We start from the raw sequence: 20,433 nt of genomic DNA, 5'->3' as shown, positions 1-20,433 counted from the left end.
TTTGTCTGTCAGCTGTGAGTGGCGGGGGAAGGCAGTTGCTGGGGGCAGGACCAAGTCGCGGAGGCGGGGCGGGTGGGCTGGCGGCTGCCCCCCAACAACAGGTGCACATTCCCGGGCGCCTCGTCACTTCCCCTGCGCTGGCCGCCCCGGCGGCTCTCGAAGCGAACTCACCCAGCGACGAGTCCAAGCTATGACCCCAGGGGCACTGCTGCTGCTGCTCGGGGTCCTAGGGGCGCTGATCGCCCCGGGTAAGTCAGTTTGGGCCCCGAAGAGGCAGTAACAGGGGCAACGGTGGTGGCCGGGCACCTGGGCTTCACTTAATGCTCTCCTCCCACAGGCGCCCGAGGCTCGGAAGTGGAGGGCAAACTCCGCGAGAAACTTTTCTCGGGCTATGATAGCTCGGTGCGGCCGGCGCGGGAGGTGGGAGACCGTGTCGGGGTTAGCATTGGGCTCAGCCTGGCACAACTCATCAGCCTGGTGAGGGCGCACGCTGGGGGTTGAGGTCCGGCCGCCGGACCGCTGGGGGCGTGGCTTTACGCAGGGCGGGACCGACCGTCAGGCTGAGGGCGGGGTCTGGCGCAAGGTCGTGAGGAGAGTTGGACTAGCCTTTAGCGGAGATTGGATAGAAGTCAGACCAATGAACGAGTCTGTGGGCGTGGCCTAGAGGAGAGCCGGGTAGGGCAATGCCCCCGCCTGTGGACAGATCTTGAAGTGGAATTGGGCTGGGGACCGACCTTCAGACAGCGACACACAAGTTCTGACATGGTGGGGCAGAATCTGGTGCTCAACTAGTAAATACACAGCGACTAACGGAGATGCGGGTTTGGAGGGATTATGAGCTGTGGGTGGGGTGCAGGGCAGAACCAGGCGTGAGGCCGGACTGGAGACAGGTTGGTAGGTAAGCAGAATGAGCTTCGACAGCGGAAAGGGTTGTTGCCGAGTTATATCTAACTTAAACTAATGCACCTTCTTGGACCCAGATGGTGGGTCCTCGGACAAAGAGAGTGGAGTGTTCCGAGAGCGGCGGAACTGCTGACCCCTCATTTCTCTCCATCTCACCTCGCCTTTACCCTTTAAACTTTTCTCTTTTAGAACGAGAAGGATGAAGAAATGAGCACTAAGGTGTACTTAGACCTGGTATGAAGATCCGGTGGGGTGGGGAAGGGCATGCCTCTGCCTTTACAATCTCCTTGAGTAAACCTGGCGTGCAACCTGGTCCTGTAATCCCAGCCCTCTGGGAAGCTGAGACAGGAGGGTCAAAAATTTGAGCCCAGCCTGAGCAATTTAGCCAGACCCTGTCTAGATAGATAGATAGATAGATAGATAGATAAATAGATAGATATAAGCTCCTGCCTGGCAAGCACAAGGTCTTGAGTTCGATTCCCGGTACAAAAAAAAAAAAAAAAAAAAGAGATAGATAGATAAAAAGATCTAGGGTTGCAGGTTAGGGGCAAAGGTTCTGGGTTCAATCTCCAGTACCGGGGCGGAGGTGGGGAGGAAATTTTTTTTTTTTTTTTTGAGACAGGGTCTCACTATTGTAGCCCCAGCTGGCCTCAGACTCGCGGCGATCTTCCTGCCTTAGCCTCCTGAGTGCTGTGATTACAGCCATGTGCCACCATGCTTGGCGAGGAGGGGCATTTCTTGAATCATAACCTCAGAAAACATGTTTATAACTGAAACAGAAGCTTTAGGAAACAATATGTATGGAAGTTACTCTACATGCATTTTTCATTGTAATTTTTTAAAACACTGGTTTGGAGCCACTAATTTGACTCATCATTCACTAAAGAGTGGAGAAATGCAGTTTGAAAACCTGTTTAGCCGGGCGTGGTGGCGCACACCTGTAATCCCAGCACTGGGGAGGCTGAGGGAGGAGGATTGTTTCGAGCCCGAGGCCAGCCTGAGCTGCATAGGGAGACCCTGTCTCCAAAAAAAGAGAAAAACAAACAAACAAAAAAAAGAAAGAAAGAAAAAAGAAAACCTGCTTTAGAGGATGGCTAGTGCAACTCTTCATTTTTACGGACTAAACAACTGGGACCCAGAGCTGGGTCGGGAGTGGGATAAATTAGCTGATGTGGATTCCAGCAACAAAAAGGCCCCTTGACCCCAGAGCCCATGTCTGTACTGCCCACCCCCTCTGGCCCTCCTTTCCTGGGCCTGGAGCCCCGAACAGCCCCTCAGCGTCTGCTTCCCTAGGAATGGACTGACTACAGGCTGAGCTGGGACCCCGCGGAGCACGATGGTATCGATGTGCTGCGAATCACAGCCCAATCTGTGTGGCTCCCTGATGTAGTGCTGCTGAACAAGTAGGATCTTTACCACGCTGAGGGTGGGCGGGGCCCGAGGGCGGGATTTCGAGGGGGTGTGGTATCGGTGGGGTGGAGACTTTGAAGGACTAGTCCCGCTCTCAGGTGTGAGGACCCCTTCCCTGCAGCAACGACGGAAATTTTGACGTGGCTCTGGACATTAGCGTCGTGGTGTCTTCCGATGGCTCAGTGCGCTGGCAACCCCCAGGCCTCTATCGCAGCAGCTGCAGCATTCAGGTTCCTGAGCCCCTCCCTGAGCAGCTCAAGGAGCTCTTAGCAACCCTCACTCTCCCGGACATCTTGACTCCTCGGTGGCTCCCATCCCCCTTCCATCATTCTTTTAGCCTCATTTCTCGTTTGTCCATCTCATTTTCTCTTAAGCGTCCTTTTCTCTGTTATTTTCTTTGACATTCAGCCTTCCTCATGACCCTTCTCATTTCCCCAGTGGGCTCCCTTAATACTCCTCCTCCAGTTCCTCCATGACCCCTCTTCCCTGTGACCTCCCCTAGTGATCCTCGTCTCCTTGGTGCCCCCTAACTCTGGTGAGTCCCAAACTCCCTCAGCCTTGACCTGTTTTCTGACAACTGGAATGACTGCCTTCTTGGTCCAGGTCACTTACTTCCCCTTCGACTGGCAGAACTGCACCATGGTGTTCAGTTCCTACAGCTACGACAGCTCAGAGGTCAGCCTGAAGACAGGCACGGGTCCTGACGGGCAAGAGCGGCAGGAAATCTATATTCACGAAGGGACCTTCATTGGTGAGTAGACATGGCTTCCACATCCCCAGGCTTTCTGATTTCCAGTTTCTACCCAGATAAGTAGACTCTGCCAGGGATGCTCAGTCTAACCCTGTGGAGTCAGCGAGATGGGGATAACACTTTGTGAACATGGAAAGTGAGGCTTGACTAAGTTTGGTAGAAATGGACTGTCCAGCAGAGTGTGACATAGTTGGTATTGAGGAGGATAGCTCACACACTGGCGTCCCCTTCCTCCCTCCCCGCAGAAAATGGCCAATGGGAGATTATCCACAAGCCCTCTCGACTAATCCTGCCTCCAGGAGACCCCAAGGGAGGGAGGGAAGGACAACGTCAGGAGGTCACCTTCTACCTCATCATCCGCCGGAAGCCTCTCTTCTACCTGGTCAACGTCATTGCCCCATGCATTCTCATCACTGTCCTGGCCATCTTTGTCTTCTACCTACCACCAGATGCAGGTAAGGAGGAAGGGACTTCAGCCCTCTTCTCTATTAGCTTACCTTCTTCCTCTTTAGCCTTAATCCTGACAGTGTTTTCCTGCCAACCTACGCCATCGTGGACTGGACTTCAGCAACCCCACATTTCTCTCCCACCAAGCAGAACTAACTTGAGGCTCTGCATCCCCTCTGCTTCTGGCTTCCTTCACCCAGGGATATCAGAACTCTTCTGTTCAGTGTCCTAGCTCCTCAGCCCTGGGCTCTCTGCTTCTCTGACTGACCAATTCCAGGCTGAGCAGGCTCTCTTCTTCCCTCCCCTCATTCCTAGCAAGCTCCCCTTCCTCCACTCTTCAGATACCTTCTAGCACCTTCACTTTCTGTTTCCCTGGGAAGTAACTATCAACTCTTCTCCAGGAGAAATAATGTAGTAACAGAATTATAGGAATTATAATGTAGTATTCATGGGCAAATTCCCTAATTTCCATGTCTGTCAGTTTCTTGCTCTGGAAATGGGGATAATCATTGTCCCTACCGCATATAGCATTATTATGAGGATTGACAGAGTTAATAAAACGTGGGGCTGGGGATTTAGCTCAACGGCAAAGCGCCTGCCTGGCAAGCGCAAAGTCATGAGTTCGGTTCCCAGTACCGGAGAAAAACCAAAAAAACAAAACAAAAACAACAAACAAAAAAATAAAACTACCCCTGGGACCCAGTAAGTTCTATATAAGTGTGTTTGTTTGTTTTTATTTTTTACTATCTTTGAGCACTTGCTATAAACAATACAATTAACATGTTACATGTATTAACTCAATTCTAATCTTTACAGTAACTATTCAAGGTAAGTACTAAATTGTTATTTCCATTTTATAGCATAGAATAAAGAAACTGAGAGAGTATAAATTACTTGTTAGATATCACACAGAAAGTGTAACATTATAATTCCAACCCTGGTCCGTGCCAATCTGATTCAGAGGCCTGATATCTCTAACTCTGGTTTGTTCTTTGTTTTTGATTGTTTTTGGTACTGGGAATCGAACTCAGGACCTTGCACTTGCCAGGCAGGTGCTAGAATTTACATCAGTTGTCCTGCCTCAGCCTCCCAAGTGCTGAGATTATAGCCATGGGCCACTAGTCCTGGTTTGTATACTGTTTCATTTGTAAAGCCTTCAGACTGTTATACTAGCGGGGTGTGGTGGTGCATGCTTGTAATCCCAGCACTTGGGAGACTACAGCAGGAGGACGCTGCAAGTTGGAGACCCACCTGGGCTACATAGTGAGTTCAAGGCCAGTCTGAACTACATAGGAAGACCCTGCCTCAAAAAAACAAACAACAACAGCAATAACAACAAATTCTTATATTATTCCTAAAAAGAGCTACAGAAGTTGGTTGGTCCTTTCATTTGTGCAACTATAGTTGTTGGGTTGTACTATAATGTGTTAGGCACTGAGAGTATATCAGTGAATTTAAAAGAATCCCTGATCTCATGGGATTTACTTTCTAGTGAGGGAGTAAGTCTGTTGTATAGTATATTAAAAGACAGCAAGTTCTAAACAAAAATAAAGTAAAAAAGGAGGAGTTATGAAGTAAGAATAGGAATAGAAATTGCAATTTTAAAATTGGATGTCAAGAGCCAGGTGTGGTAGCACACACCTGTAATACCAGCACTCTGGGAAGCTGAAGCAGGAGGATCAAAAGTTCAAACCTAGCCTGGGCTACTTAACAACTTATCAAGACCTTGTCACAAAATAAAAAAGGGCTGGGGATGTAGCTCAGTGCAAAGACCATGAGTTCAATCCCCAGTACTGCAAAAATAAACAAACAACAAATAAATAAAAATAGCATTGGCATGGTGGCCCACACCTATAATCCCAACACTTGGGAGGTTGAAGCAGGAGAATTGCTGTGAGTTTGAGCCCAGCCTGGGCTACATAGTGAGTTCAAGGCCAGTCTGAACTACATAGTGAGACCCTGTCTAAAAAAAAGAAAGAAAAGAAAATAGGATGACAGGACTGAGGCTGTAACTCAGTGATGGATGACTTGCCTAGTATGTGAAAGTCCCTGGGTTTGGTCCCCAGCACCACAGAGTAAGTAAAGAAATGAAATTTAAAAATAAAAATAGCTGGGCGTGGTGGTGCACGCCTGTAATCCCAGCACTCGGGAGGCTGAGGCAGGAGGATCGTTGAAGTTTGAGGCCAACCTGGGCTACAAAGTGAGCTCAAGGCCAGCCTAACCTACATAGCAAGACCCTATCTCAAAAAGACAAAAATAAATAAATAAATAAATAAATAAATAAATAAATAAATAAAATCTCAGCAACATCTCGCTGAAAAGAGAGTTTTTGACTTGAAGGAGGCAAGGGAATGACCCTGGCAGGTACCTGGGGGAATAATGTGCAGGCAAAGGAAATAGCGAATACCATGTCCCTATAGTGAGAGGGTGCCTTGTATATTTAGGAAACAGGGAGGAGCCAGGCATGGTGGTGCACACCCATAATCCTAGCACTCTGGAAGGCTAAGGCAGGAGGATCACAAGTTTGAGCCCAGCCTGAGAAACTTAGTGACTTAGTGAAAAATAAAAATAAAGGACTGGGGATATAGCTTAGTGTGAAGGTACTAGTTTAGCCTCCTAATACCACACACGTGGGCTGGCGGTATAGCTCAGCAACACAAGCACCCGCCTGGCAAGTGCAAGGTCCTGAGTTCAATTCCCGGTACAAAAAAAAAAAAAAATACCACACACAAATATGCAAGAAAGGAAGGAAAAGAAAAGAAACAAGGAGAAGGCCAGTGTAACTAAATGAAATAAGGAAGTAGGGAAATAGGACATGAACTCCGGGAGTGTTAGAAAGGGTTGTAGCCATAGTAAGGACTTTTTTATGCTGGAGATGTGAAGCCATTAGAAAGTTGGAAAGAGGAATGATCTGATCTGATTTATATTTCTTTTTTTCTGATTTATATTTCAACAAGATCAGTCTGGCTGGTGTGCTGAGAATGGTCAGTGGGGGTCAAAGGATGAAACAGAGTAGTTAGGAAGCATTTACAATTCAGATCTGAAAGAATAATGGTTGGGACCAGAATGGTAGATGTGAGAAGTCATCAATTTTAGGACATACTTTGAAGTTAGAGCCAATAGAGTTTGCTATGGGTTGTGGGGAGGGGACAAAGGGGGAGAAAGAGACTGGAGTTGAGAACAATTTGATGGAGTTTGTCTCTTTTGTGGTGTGGTGTTGTGTTGTGTTTTGTTTTGTTGAGACAGGGTATCACTATGTAGTTCAGGCTGGCCTTGAACTCACTATGTAGCCCGAGCTGGTCTCAAACTCACAACAATCCTCCTGCTTCAGCCTCCCAAGTGCTGAGATTACAAGCATGCACTGCCACACCCAACTTGATAGAATTTGTCTTGAGCCTAGGAAAGCCAGAGTTGCCCCTTATGATGAGGAAAACTCTGGAAGAGCAGTTTGGTTGTGAGTTAGGTTTTGGACATGTTAGGTTTAAGTTGTCTGTTGGACATCCAAGTGGAAAGGTGGATAATTTTTGATCAGATCAGATCATTCCTCTTTCCAACTTTCTAATGGCTTCACATCTCCAGCATAAAAAAGTCCTTACTATGGCTACAACCCTTTCTAACACTCCTGGAGTTCATGTCCTATTTCCCTACTTCCTTATTTCATTTAGTTACATTGGCCTTCTCCTTGTTTCTTTTCTTTTCCTTCCTTTCTTGCATATTTTTGTGTGGTTTTTTTTTTTTTTTTTTTGTACCGGGAATTGAACTCAGGACCTTGCACTTGCCAGGATGTGAGCCCGGAGTTCAGGAGAGAAGTCTAGCCTGAGAGAATAAATGTGGGGGTGATTTGTGAGCAAATAGCTCTTCCAAAACCCTATCTTTGCCAGGAGTGGTGGCACATGCTTGTAATCCCAGCACTCAGGAGGCTGAGGCAGGAGAATCGCTGTGAGTTCAAGGACAGCCTGAGCTACATAGTAAGTTTAAGACCAGCCCAAACTACACAGTGAAACCCTGTCTAGAAAAACACCAAAGACAAAAAAACAACTATCTTTGAGCCAGCTGGAAACATGGTCACTGATTGTACCATATAGATTTCTGTGTGAGAAAGCCTAATTCTTCTACCTTCTCCTCTGCCCTCCAAGGAGAGAAGATGGGGCTCTCAATCTTTGCCTTGCTGACCCTGACTGTGTTCCTGCTGCTCCTGGCGGACAAAGTGCCTGAGACCTCCCTGTCGGTCCCCATCATTATTAAGTATCTCATGTTTACCATGATCCTTGTCACCTTCTCAGTCATCTTTAGTGTGGTGGTCCTCAACCTGCATCACCGCTCACCCCACACCCACCAAATGCCGCTTTGGGTCCGTCAGGTAAGAGAGTGCTCCTCCAAGCTGTGTTAATTCCCAATCCTAGTACTTGGCTTTTTGTCCAGATATCACTGCCCCTTCCCACCAAGGTCAACCTCCTGTGTATAGACCTTAGGTAGAACTATAGCTCCTGAGTAGACTGTTGGAGTGCCCAAGCTTGCTGGCTATTGAAACACTGCACAATGAATTTTATTCTCTCATCTTTATCATTTTGTAGATCTTATACTCTTTATCAATACTGCCCATCTTTGATTCCAGGAAAACATCCTCAGGGATAGGGACTATCAGGGTGGAAGTCCTCAGCACTTCTCAGAAGCCTCTCAACCCACAAAAGAGCTCTTAAAGCCAGTGTGGTGATGCACACCTGTAGTCCCAGCACCCTTTGGAGGCTGAATCTGGAGAACTACAAATTGGAACTCAGCTGGGCAACTTAGTGAGATCCTGTCTCAAAATAAAAAACAAAACAAAGGGGCTGGGGATTTAGCTCAGCGGCAAAAGTGCTTGCCTGGCAAGCGCAAGGTCGTGAGTTCGGTTCCTGGTACCGGAGAAAAACAAAACAAAACAAAACAAAAAAACAAAACAAAAGAAAAAAACAAAGGTGGGGGGCTGGGGATGTAGCTTAGTGGACAACCCACGGTTCAACCCCCAGTACCACATACGTACACACACACACACACACACACACACACATCCCTCATAAGGCTTAAGGGTTGCATTTTCTTGTCTGTGTAGCTCTGTTGGACCCTGTGCACACATGTTCCACAATGGGCATGAGGAGTGGCGGTGGTTGGCTGCTTCTGTTGTAGTATTAATGCATGACACTCCTTTCTAATATGCATCTTCTACTCTGCAGATCTTCATCCACAAGCTCCCTCTGTACCTGGGTCTGAAGAGACCCAAACCTGACAGAGACCAGCTACCGGAGCCCCCTCACTCTTTTTCTCCAGGAAGTGGCTGGGGTCGGGGAACAGATGAATATTTCATTCGGAAGCCGCCGTGTAATTTTCTCTTCCCCAAACCCAACAGGTAGGCCCTGCACCCATCACCCACCGGAAAGTGAGAGAGGGAACTACAGTTCCCAGAAGACTGTGCGGAAGTTGGCCGATCATGCTTACGGAAAATGTTGTTGTTGAGCATCACGGGAGTTGTAGTATTTCTTCAGCAGCTTGCTTTGCGAGAAGGTGGCAACTACAATTTTAGACGGGTGGATGGAGTTGTGCAGAAGGCTGGATCGATCACCGCTGGCGGGGTGGCCCTGAAGGGCCCTCTAGGGTTTTGGGAAATGGCAGGTTGTTGAAAGAAACAGCTGGGGTGTGGCCTACGCAACTGGGGTTGGCTATTCTGTTTTTGCGCCAGTGTTGTGGCCAGTCATGCCTTTTGCAGGTTCCAACCCGAACTGTCTGCCCCGGACCTGCGACGATTTATCGATGGTCCAAACCGAGCAGTGGTGGGGCTGCCTCCCGAGCTACGTGAGGTTGTTTCCTCGATCAGCTACATCGCTAGACAGCTGCAGGAACAAGAGGACTATGACGCAGTAAGTTCAGTGAGGGTGGAGCAGGGCAAGACCTCGGTTATTTTGGCTCCACCTCTAAATTCGGGTTCCGCCCCTAGCACCAATTCCGCTTCTGATTAGGAGGCTTGTTCGTGTGGTCCCGCCCCCTACTTTCCGACTGATTGCTAGCATTTGTCTCCAAGACTTACTCTCCTTTTACACTGCCAGGACTTTTCCCAGACCTGGGGTAGGAAAACCCCAGTGGGGTATAGAGTTGTGGGGGTGGGCTCCCCTGCGGTCAGGGTCTGGAGCTCAGGAGGTTTCCTCTGCCTAATCCCAGTTGAAGGAGGATTGGCAGTTTGTGGCCATGGTAGTGGATCGCCTCTTCTTGTGGACCTTCATCATCTTCACGAGCGTCGGGACCCTTGTCATTTTCCTAGATGCCACCTACCACTTGCCCCCTCCCGACCCCTTTCCTTGAAGACTGAGGGGCCAAGTTCCAAGTCCTCAGCCAGTTAAACTGAGAGTTTGGTACTACCCCTCTCTGCTTTCACTAGAAATCCAGCCCTATTATTTTGCCTCTGGCAGCTGTCAGGGTGCCTTGGCCCCACCTGATGTGCATAACAGCTGTTTACTTTCTGGGGTACCGAGGAAGCTCCTTTGGATAACACCTACATGCCCAATGATGCAGAACAAAGAGCATGAACTAGAATGTAAGCCTTATGAAGGCAGCATATGTCTTTTTCATTGTCATGTCCCAGCTCCCTGCAGAGGTCCTGACCCCACAGTAAGTGCTGAACATTTGTTGAACACTGAGGGAGAAAATTTCTGGAAGGAAATACACCAGTTAACAGTGCCTACATTTGCATGTTGGGAGTAGGCTTTTTTTTAAACCTTTCTATAATTATCTTTTGTAATGAATACTACATCTAGGATGGGGAGGGAAAAAATTTTCTAAAAGGCTGTATCTGCAATGTGAAAAGAAAAAAAAATGCATTTTAAAGACTCCCATTCAACTTCCACCTTTGGTGGTCAAACTACCAAACTGATCTGTATCTGTTTCCACATCTGTAAAATGAAACTAATGAAAATATATGTCCTATGGTATATACCATAATAATATATATGAGTTTACCAAAGGGTGTGTTTTGGGTGGCCCATATTGTTGGTCTGTACAGTTTCACATTTCACAGCCAGCTGTGGTGGCGTGAGCAGGCCTATAGTCCCAGCATTTGAGAGGCTGAAGCAGGAGGATCATTGTGAGTTTGTGACCTGCCTGGGCTACAAAGTGAGCTCAATGCCAGCCTAAACTGCATAGGGAGGCCCTGTCTCAAAAAGACAAAAAAAAAAAAACAAAAAAAGTTTCACATTTCAGTAAGCTTACTACTTTTAAAATTTGGAGGCAAGTGGTGGCACTTGCCTGTAATCCAGCACTCAGGAGGCTGAGGCAGGAGGATCACTGAGTTCGAGGCCAGCTGGGGCAACATAGAGAGTTCAAGGCCAGCCTGAACTACATAGCAAAACCCTGTCTCAAAATTTTTTTTTAAATCTCAGCACTCGGGAGGCTGAGGCAGGAAGACTGCTGTAAGTTTGAGACCATCCTGGGCTACATAGTGAGTTCAAGGCCAGCCTGAACTGCAGTGAGACCCTGTCTCAAAAAAAGTTTTTTTATATTTCACTGAGACATTTGGATTCCTGGCTTCTCTTGAAAAAAAAAAAAAAATTATATATAATAATACCAGAACCGATTCTGTTGGCAGCAAATTATTGATTAGTAACTGCCTGCTCTGGTAAAGGTATTTGTGCCGAAGTTCCACAAAGCCCCCATTCACCTAACAAACTTCATTTTACCTGTCCATTCTTCCATAATACTAGAAATGATAGGGGAAGAAAAGGCAGACAGAGATGAAGCCAATGAAAAAGTAAAGAGTGGGAAAAGAGGGCTGGAGAGACAGCTCAGTGGCACAAGCATCTGTCTGGCAGGCGCGAGGTCCTAAGTTTGATTCCTGGTACCCAAAACAAATCCAGGAGACACTGACATGGGAAATCTATCACACCCCTGAAATTCCTGAAATGAAAGACAAAAAAAAAAAAAAAAAAAAAAGTGGAAAAAGGTCATGTCTCTTGTGGCCATCACACATTTTGTGCATTAGTTAACTTTCAAACAGGAAAAAGGGTTGGGCCTGGCTTAAGACAAAACTGTTCAAGGATACCAATCTTTTTTTTTTGGCCTTGAACTGGCCTTGAACTCATAGAGATCCTCCTGCCTCAGCCTCCTGAGTAAGGCTACCAATCTTGCACCCAGGGTTGTACACAGAAGGCTGTATGAGGTGGACTGAGTTAATGTTTGTGTCTGGAGGTCAGATGAAAGTCAACTGGGACCTAGTGGCTATAGCAATTACAGTGACGCGCCTAATCAAGCCTCAAAAAAAAACTGCTTGCACCAAGCCTTGCACCTACTCAACTCCTGAAAGTTGTCTTAAGAGGGGGAATAGGACTAAAATTCCCAGGGCCCCTGTGGGACAAGGACACCACATCTTCCCCCCGGACCCACCAGCCACACAAGTGACAGCACCTTGCCTCCCACTGTGGCGCACAGTGCACAGTTCTTTTGTCTTGTTGGTTTATTGGCCTAGAGAGTTGGACACACACACAAATGCGGAGATAAATATTGGTCAATTTCTCTAAATCTGGGTCCTCACTACATATAGAGCTAGAATCGGTGGAATTCTAATTCTTGCGTGCTGTGGCACAGAACCAGTGGCGTTCCCCCCCTGCCGTCACCCTTCTTCCCAGGGAACACGGGGAAAGAGGGCACAAACTGACAAAACTAGATTATTTTCAAATCACAAAATTGCAAAGCCCCAACTCAACGATATTCAAATCCCCCAGCTCAAATACATATTTTAATCTCTACTTCGCCACAATCCCATTTGTTGTCCAGAACCACCAAATTCTGGACATTATTTTCCTTAGTCATATTTTCAAAAAAAAAAAAATAAATGCTTACAATCTCACTTCTTCCAAAATGTCCATGGTTTTGGAATTTTGAGCTATTCTGAAATTCAAATTCCCCGGTCCATTCTCAACCTCTTCCATTCTCCTGTGCCTGTTTGCTTCAGAGGAGTGCAGGTGAAGGGGTGGGGGACTGTCATTATATCTGTCCCTTGCCTCTAGGCTGTCCTCAGTCTCTTGTTGTTCCGCTGGATAGAGATATATATATAATTTGTGTGTAGATATATGTCTTTATTATGTATTTTTCGCAGTTTTTCTAAAGTGCCAGAAACAAGATTTGTGGGAGTTTTTGTGATTTTTTTTTTTTTTTTTTTTTTTTTTTTTTTTTGCATTTTTTCCCGTTTGAAACTTTTTCCTCCTTAAAAATTGGAAGTTGGTACATTCAGTAGGAAATTCTTCACTCAGGCTGTGGCCAAGACCAAGAAAAGTGCAAAGAGACAGAGGAGGAATGAAGGAGTGATTCCTCCGTGATTAACATTCAGGGAGCCTGTCAGACACCTCCCCTTCCCATGGGTGGGGAGGGTAGGAGGAGGCAAGGGGATGCTCCTCGTCCTCCCCAAATTCACCTCCCTCCAAAAGCCATGATCTTGCCCTCTCAGCAGTTCCTGAGAAGGCAGCCATCTTGGCCCCTAAAAACAGTAGTTGGGAGAAAGGCTGCCATTTGGATGACAACAAACTTCCCCCCTTTTAAAACTGCACTCCTCTAATTCCCATTTGTCAAATTTGCTCCCCCAACTGGCTCTCCCTTTATGAGCTCTTTTGTTTTGTTTTGTTTTGTTGGAGAGGTGAGTGGGATGGGAAATGTTCAGCCAATCACAGAGCAGGGAGGCCCTGTCTTCAAAGAGAATTAGGAGCAAACATTTCTTCATCTCCCCCACTGGAAGGAAATATAGGGACCCCTGACCAGGGTTAACTAGTGCAAATTAGGGATTAGGGACTATTTAAGGTCCCTGCACCCCATCCCTAGGTTGGGATCTTTGGGTGTGGGGAACTGAGTCAAAGCTGGGGTGTAAGGTGCTCTTTTGGAGGGAAAATTGGTGGGAATACCCCAAAGCCCACCAGGAGAGTAGGATGGTTACCCCAAAACCATCTGGAGTGATGAGAAGAGCCACACTTGGGAAGACAGGGGTAAAGGTAAGGATGGAAGGTTATGTGCAAATCTTGGGCTTACCTTCCACCCACTCAACCCCCATCATTTTTCTGGCTATTTGGTCTAGTATGGGAGAAACCATCAGGAAATAAATAAAAAAGAAGTAAAAGAAGGAAGGGAAAAAAAAAGGAAAAAAAGAAGAAAATAGCTTCCTTTCTCCATACCATATAGAGCTCTTCCCTCCTGGCCCACAAATCTGACTTAGCCCAGAAGAGGCCCTATTTAAAGGCAGAAAGATGTGTGACCTATTCACCTCTTTGCCTTGGAAGAATCTGGGGATCACTGGACTTGAAGGTCAAGACTTCCCTGCCCTGGGCTGGAAAAATGCTCAGCCATGGAACAGAGGGGTAGCCCTCCCCTCTACACCTCCTTGACCTGGGTTGGGTGAGGCCATCTCCAAGGCCTAGGAATACAGGAAAGAACATGGAAGATCCAAAGGCATGGAAGCCAAGGAAGGCATGCCGTCTTGATGTGAAGGAAACGGGGACAAAGAAACCCACCCTTGGGAAGAACGGAATCCAAAGCCATGCTCCCATGTGGGTAGGTTGAGTATCACAATGGTCTGGTCCAGGCCCTGGGCCACAAAGAATGGAATGTGCTAGGAAGCATCTAGGGAAGGCTTAGAGAAAGCTTCAGAACGAGGGGGATCTTTAGGCAAGAGAGATGGTTTCCCCCTGGATTTACGAATCAGGGGAGCAGGTTAGACATTCAGAGCTGGTGGGGGCTGTGAGTAGAGATTCAGGTAAGTATATATTGCTCAGTTGCCCCGAGGGCTAGAGAAGGGACGGGAGCTGGCCCTGCCCCTCATGGGGACCATTCCCTGGAGGAAGATCGAGAGGGGAACCACCAAAGATCCCTTCCCAAGAGATGGGAAAACTACAATCTCACGCAAAGCAGCCTGACCCCTGAGCTCCAGGGGCCCTCGAGTCCCTGCACAAAGATGTGGCAGGGCTCCTGAAGGGCAGGGAGGCCAGGGAGCTGGTAGTGGTGGGAGGTTCAGGGCGGGTGGCATTTGGTGAAAGGGAGTCTGCCCTAGACCTCACCCTACATCTCCCTTCTGGGTTCTCTCAACCCCTGCCCTTTCCCCTTCTCCCTTAGGGGGAACTGGTGGAGGAAGGGTTGGGGGAGGTGGAGTTGGGGGAGCAGCGGGTGCCGCTTGAGGATTCACTGTGTAGCCAAAGACCCCTGGCAGGAAGGGAAGGGCTCCTCCACCCTTCTCATCAGGTAGGACCATGTTGAGAGCAACTGGGAGAGCAGCCAAGTTGCTGAAGTTGTAAGGGTAGGCAGCAAGGAGCTGGGGACCATAGACAAGTGGGTAGGGCTCAGGGTAGAAGGTGACTTTGGCAGCCCCCATCCCCTCCATCCGGTCCCCCTCTGAACCCCCCACCAGCCCCTCACTCCCAGATTTCCCTCTACCTCCACCAGGCTCCCGGCTGCCTCCTATCAGGGCCAGTGGAAATTCTTGCACAGGCGGGTACACATAGCTACCCATCCCTGCCACTGGGGGCTCCTCACCCCCGGAGATGACAGGGTCCTGGAGTGAGGCGGTTTCGGGAGCTTCTTCAGCAGCAGCACTCCCACCACCTGCCTCCCCGCTGGACGAGGACACTTGCATCTCCTGGGGGGCCTCCTCTTTGACATCCCCAGGCCTGGTGCCTGTGCTGCCCTTGGAATAGGCGATGACAGGTGTGGGGGTGCCCCCGGGCCGCTCAGAAGCATGCCTCTGCCCATGGCGGCTCAGGGCAGCTGCCGTCTTGCACACCTTGGTGCAGTGCGGGCAGGTGAAACGGGTGGAAGCCCTCCGTGCAGACCGAGAGCTGTGGGAGCCCCCACTGTGGGCCTCCTGGTGCTTTCGAAGCTTTCTAAGGGTGGCAAAGGTCTGGGCACAGTCTCCACATCGGTGCCTCCGCTCGCTCCGGGCACGCCCTGCTGGGCTCTCCACTGCTGGCGTCTCCTCCCAGCCCCTCCGTTCCAGCTTTTGCCTCCAGCGTGTTGGCCTGCGCCCTCGTGGCATCCCGCCAGTCCCACCGCCACCCCCGTTGGCAGCTCCAGCCTTGCGCTTAGGCTTGTATGAGTAGTAGGGCCTCCATAACTGGTCCTCCCCCCCAGCCTTTGAGTCTTCTTCCTCCTCCTCCTCCTCCTCGTCATCTTCCTCTTCCTCTTCCTCCTCCTCTTCGCTCTCCTCCAACTCCTCTCCACTCAGCTCCCCAGGACGCAGGTCAGTTTCTGAGATCCGGCGCTTGACAATGGCCTCCTCCCCAATTCGCACAGTGATCTGACACAGTGGAGGTGGTGACTGTAGATGAGAGGGGCCCCGAGCTGGCCCTGTGGGCGGGGCCCCACCCCCACCAGTCCCACCCACTGGCTTGGCCGTGTAAGTCAGAGTCCTCCCAGCCCTTGGATTCCTGCCCTTGGCCTCCTCCATGGCTGTGGCTGGTCCTGCGGCCGTGGCGGGGCTGATGGTGGTGGCTGGGCTGGTGGGTGTTGCTGCAGGTTCAGCGGGGGGAGGTGGGTACTCTCGTTTCTTCGGGGGCCTTGGGGGAGCAGTGTAAGTGATGACGGAGGCAGCCTGGGACCCTCCTGCGCTGGTCGTCCCACCCCCTACTCCCCCACTGCTGCTGCCTCCGCGGACAATGACCGAGGGAGCCGGGTGAGCAAAGGTGATGACAGAAGGTGGTGGGCCAGGTTCCAGGGCAGGTGGGGGCACAGACGGGGGGCTGGCTGGCATTGCTGCAGGGGCCGGTGTGTGGAGGCTTGGTGAAAGGGGCCCGTCAGGGGCTCCCTGGCTGTAGGTCTTGTAGGGCCGCTTGGCTGCCCGCATGGGGAGCAGGCGGTACAGCTTGAGGGTATTGAGCTTGGGCTTGTAGCCTCCATTGGGTGTCTTCTCACTGGCGAGGAGGCCTGGGCTAATGCCGTGGAAGGCTCGCTGGTGGGTCTTCAGGTTATAATAGGTGACAAAGGTCTCCCAGCAGAAGATGCACTGATACCTTACAGGAAGGAACAGGGCAGAAAGAGAGCCGCTTGAGTCAAGTCCTGGAAATGGCCTTGGCTTCCCACATCCTCAGCAGCCCTCAGACCTAGAACCCTCTGAGGCACCTACACACCCGCTTCATGCTGCTTGCTTCACCCTGCCAGCCTCAGAAGGAGCACCGGTCCCATCTCAGTGCCCCTGCTGATGTGTGACTATTGGCCTCAGGGGGTTCATCTGTGAACTGGGATTAGTCACACTCCTAATCCACCAAGCCTTCTGAAGCATGAATGACAGGATGGAGAAATGACTTATGAACAGGCGCGCTCTACTGAAATGCCAGGTCCTGTTATGAAGGACTGGTAGACGTGCCTGTGCTCCCATAGTTTTCGCCTGTGGGGGCAACGTTTTTCTTTCATGGCCTTTGCCAAAGCACCAAGCCAGGCGTGGCAGGTGAGGTGCTGATATACATCAGCTGGAGGAGCTGAGAGGCTGGAGGGAAGCGCTGTGGGGAGAGACAGTGCGCAGAGGCCTGGTGTAAACAGGCCAGACGCAAGGTGACTTTCTAGGCCCCACACTCTGTACATTCCCTCCTCTGTCCCTGTGGCCTGGCTCTTCGTCCTTGAGTACCAACTCTTGAGCCCGCCCCCTGCCCCTGGCCCCAGGCCACTCACCGACGCTCCCCAGTGTGCCACACCTCATGCTTGGTGCGGTACTCAGCCAGGGCGAAGACCTTCTCACAGTAGCGGCAGGGGTACTTCCTCCGCCAGGAGTGTACATTGCTGTGGCGCTTCAGGCTGGACAGGGTCACGTAGGAACGCTCGCAGGCTGCACACACATACAGCACGTGGCCGCCCACCACCTTCACCACATGTTCAGGGCCACCTCGGAAGCCCACTGTTGGAGGCAGGGCTGAGGCATCCACTCCTGCAGGACCACCAGGGCCAGAGCCCCCAGTTCCCAGCCCTGCAGAGCCCTGAGTGCTGGCCCCCCGTCGACACTGGGCCTCGTGAGTCTGCAGCCGCTTGGGATGGATGAAGCTTTTTCCACATTGGGGGCAAGGAAGGGGCCGCCGGGGGAAGGAGGGCTGTGAGTCAGGGGCCTGGGCCTCAGCCCTGTCACCCTCCCACTCTCCATCTGGCCTAGGCCCAGGGCCAAAGCTGTCCTCTTCAGGCTGTGAGGAGGCCATGGGGGCTGGGGTAGGAGGTACCCAGGCATCCCCTCCCTCCCCCAGACCCTGCAGACGGGAGATGCCCAGACGCCGTCCCAGTGCTCCAATCTCTGCCACAGCTGCCCCGTCCCCTCCACCTCCAGGGAGGGCAAGCCGGGCACTATAGATGAAGTTGAGGACATCGGAGAAGGCAGCTGCTGGAACCCCGGGCAGCTCCAGGACACGGGGTGGGGATGAAGCCGGGGGAGAGGCTGGAGGGGGCGAGGAGGAGGAAGAGGAAGAGGAGGAAGAGGCAGCTGTGGTGGTCAAAGGGTTGGGAGCTGAGCCCCCCGTAACTGGTGGGAGAGGCAGTGGGCCTGAAGCTAGCAGGGCCTCTCTGAAGAAGGGACTAGAGGCAGCCAGGACGCTGCGGTGAGCAGGGAACTTGGTGTCTCCGGCTATGAGGGTGACGTCACAGAAGAGGCCACGGAGCCGCTGCTCATTGAGCTGGCGTAGGACGGCGGGGGCATGGGATGGGTCCGTCACCTCTGCAGGGGGGGGCATGGCGCCAGCCTAGACACGGGGAGAAGAGGTCAGGGAGAGTCTCAGAGGCTGGGCAGAGGGCAGGGGCCTCTGAGACCAGGAAGATGAAGTGGGAGGTCAGAGGCTGCTGGTCAGAAACTTGTAGAAGAATAATTTCAAGTCACAGAAATCAGGTGTTAATCCTTAGCTACCCAAGTTTGGGCAATGTCCAAGACTAATATGTCTAAAATATGGAGTATATTTTAGACTAGTTTGTCTAAAAATAGAAAAAACTTTTAAAAACCCCAAAAATGTATGGGGCTAGAAGAAGCCAAGGATACCTCAGGTATGGTGAAGGTCAAGGGGTCATGAGCCCCGAGGTTACAGATTAGCAAAGTAAACAATGGAAACCTCTCTCACTAGAAGGAGGAGGAAGCCCTACAACTATTATTTCCCAGCATTCCCTCACCTGCACAAAATGGCTACCCTTGCTGGCCTGCTACCTTAGGTCTAATTTTTCCCTGCTGGAATCCCCTCAGCACCCTCTCACCTGAGAGCACAGCCAACATGGAGTGGAGTAGTGGGTGGCTCAGCGAGTTCCTTCTGCCTGGCCTCTTCCTTCTATGGAGAAACAGAAACCATGTCAGGGGATTTGCGAGGAAGAGGCAAAAAACAGTCCTCAGGATGGGAACAAGGAAGGAAAAGTCCCCAGGAAGTAGGCAGTGGTGCAGTGGTCAGGGTCAGAGGGGACACCTGCAAAGCTCTGCAGACCCTGATCCCCTTGAGGAGACTCTGGCTGGTTCTTTGTTTAGCTATGCCCAATCAGCTCTCGGAGGTCACACAGATTATTGCAGAGTCTTATTTTGTTGGCCCCAAGGTGTAACAGCAACAAGATAATTTGCATACATATTCACAATTTACCTCCAAACAATATAGCAGCACATTTCCATTCTCTAGGCTCAGGGAGCTTTGTCAGATCACCCTCAAATCTCTGGCCCAACTTTGGGGTTCAAAAAAAATCAAAGACTTGCATGTTTATTTGTTTTTTATCACAATGGGTTTCATTACATATCAAAATAGATTTTCATGAGGTTTTTACTGGACCAAGCTGCTAGGTATTCAAATTATGAAAGGACCTTCTTATATAATTACCCCCATAAATGCTATAGAGGGTTTTGGCCTGGATGCCAGGTGACCACTGAAGACCACTGACTCAGGCACATGCCCATCTCCACAGGGCACAGGCAAGGCCCCCGGGCTAGGAGTGAGACTTGTGTTCCACTCCTTACTCTGAGATCTGGTGGCCTGAGGATTCTGGTTTATGAAAGGGACAGAAGCACAACCCCTACCTCACCTCTTGCTGGGAGGCTTATCAAAAAGGAATAGCAGGCAACCCAAATATGAGCTATGGCGGTTACTAGTACAGAGAGCACGTCACAGCTGTTTCCCCTGAGGGCATGGTAGGATCTTGGGTTCCCATTTTTCAGCTGAAGATCTGAATTCCAAAGCTATACAAGTGCCTTATGCAAAGTGACCCAGAGCCAGGAATAACAAGTTGGGCCTTTCAAGGATCCAGGTCTGCTGATCTGAGAACTCAGTCCCCTCATTCAGGGAGCACACAGCTGAGGGCTCTGATCTCTTTGGGGACAGCGAGCATCCTTCCAAATGGCCCGCATCACACATCCTCAGAGGAATCCTGCATCATGAGTTAGCACATCCAATTCCCACCACCTGAAAAATATTCTTTTTTTTTTTTGGTTTTTTTTTCCGGTACCGGGGTTCGAACTCTCGACCTTGCACTTGCCAGGCAGGCGCTGTGCCCCTGAGCTAAATCCCCAGCCCCCTGAAAAATATTCTTTTCCTATTTATTACCCATACTACTTGGACTAAAAGGCCTTCCCGCTGCGTGTGGTGGTGCAGGCCTATAATCCCAGCACTTGGGAGGGTGAGACAGGAGGGTCACCATGAGTTTAAGACCAGTCTGGGCTACATAGTAACATCAAGGCCAGCCTAAACATAGAGAGACCCTGTCCCCCCAAAAAACAGACAAAATTTTAAAAAATCCTTCCCCCTGTAATAGCCCACTTCATATGCACTGTAAGATAGCTCTGAGCCAGCCCTGGTGGCACAGGCCTATATGCCCAGTAATCTGAGACAATGAAGCAAGAAGATTCCAAGTTCAAGACCACACTGGTATACTTAGCAAGTTAATCTCAAAAAATGAGCCAAGGGTTAGGTGTTGTGGCTCATGAATATAATCTCAGCATT

General features: G+C 50.1%; 2 protein-coding genes across 9 annotated transcripts in view; one reads left to right on the top strand and one right to left on the bottom strand.

Annotated features, from left to right (window-relative positions):
• Positions 1–93: 93 nt before the first annotated feature.
• On the top strand, positions 94–10,502 carry Chrnb1 (cholinergic receptor, nicotinic, beta 1 (muscle)). 7 transcript variants are annotated; one of them, XM_005399490.1, is made up of 11 exons: positions 94–248; positions 338–477; positions 1,093–1,137; positions 2,197–2,306; positions 2,435–2,543; positions 2,917–3,064; positions 3,310–3,519; positions 7,648–7,871; positions 8,722–8,894; positions 9,252–9,402; positions 9,701–10,502. In XM_005399490.1, exons 1-11 carry the CDS (start codon positions 191–193, stop codon positions 9,839–9,841), a joined length of 1,509 nt encoding a protein of 502 aa, XP_005399547.1. In that variant the 5' UTR covers positions 94–190; the 3' UTR covers positions 9,842–10,502. The 7 variants fall into 7 exon arrangements, with proteins under 7 accessions (XP_005399547.1, XP_013377687.1, XP_005399550.1 ...); XM_013522233.1 differs by having other exon boundaries at positions 8,816–8,894; positions 9,701–9,793; XM_005399493.2 differs by lacking the exon at positions 338–477.
• Positions 10,503–11,969: 1,467 nt separating this feature from the next.
• Zbtb4 (zinc finger and BTB domain containing 4) overlaps positions 11,970–20,433 on the bottom strand; it is an 18,072-nt gene continuing 9,608 nt past the window's right edge. For both annotated transcript variants that reach the window (XM_005399488.2, XM_013522210.1), the window contains exons 2-4: positions 18,716–18,786; positions 17,168–18,216; positions 11,970–16,512 (exon numbers count right to left, since the gene is read on the bottom strand). In XM_005399488.2, the coding sequence (XP_005399545.1) occupies positions 14,565–16,512; positions 17,168–18,207 (2,988 nt within the window). In that variant the 5' untranslated portion in view covers positions 18,208–18,216; positions 18,716–18,786 and the 3' untranslated portion in view covers positions 11,970–14,564. The remainder of the gene's footprint in view (positions 16,513–17,167; positions 18,217–18,715; positions 18,787–20,433) is intronic.

The sequence above is a fragment of the Chinchilla lanigera genome, unplaced genomic scaffold (assembly GCF_000276665.1).
Source record: "Chinchilla lanigera isolate Chin_1 unplaced genomic scaffold, ChiLan1.0 scaffold00066, whole genome shotgun sequence".
NCBI classification, from domain to species: Eukaryota; Metazoa; Chordata; class Mammalia; order Rodentia; family Chinchillidae; genus Chinchilla; species Chinchilla lanigera.
Note: the sequence above shows the minus strand (reverse complement) of the source record. Positions and strands in the feature narration are given on the sequence as shown.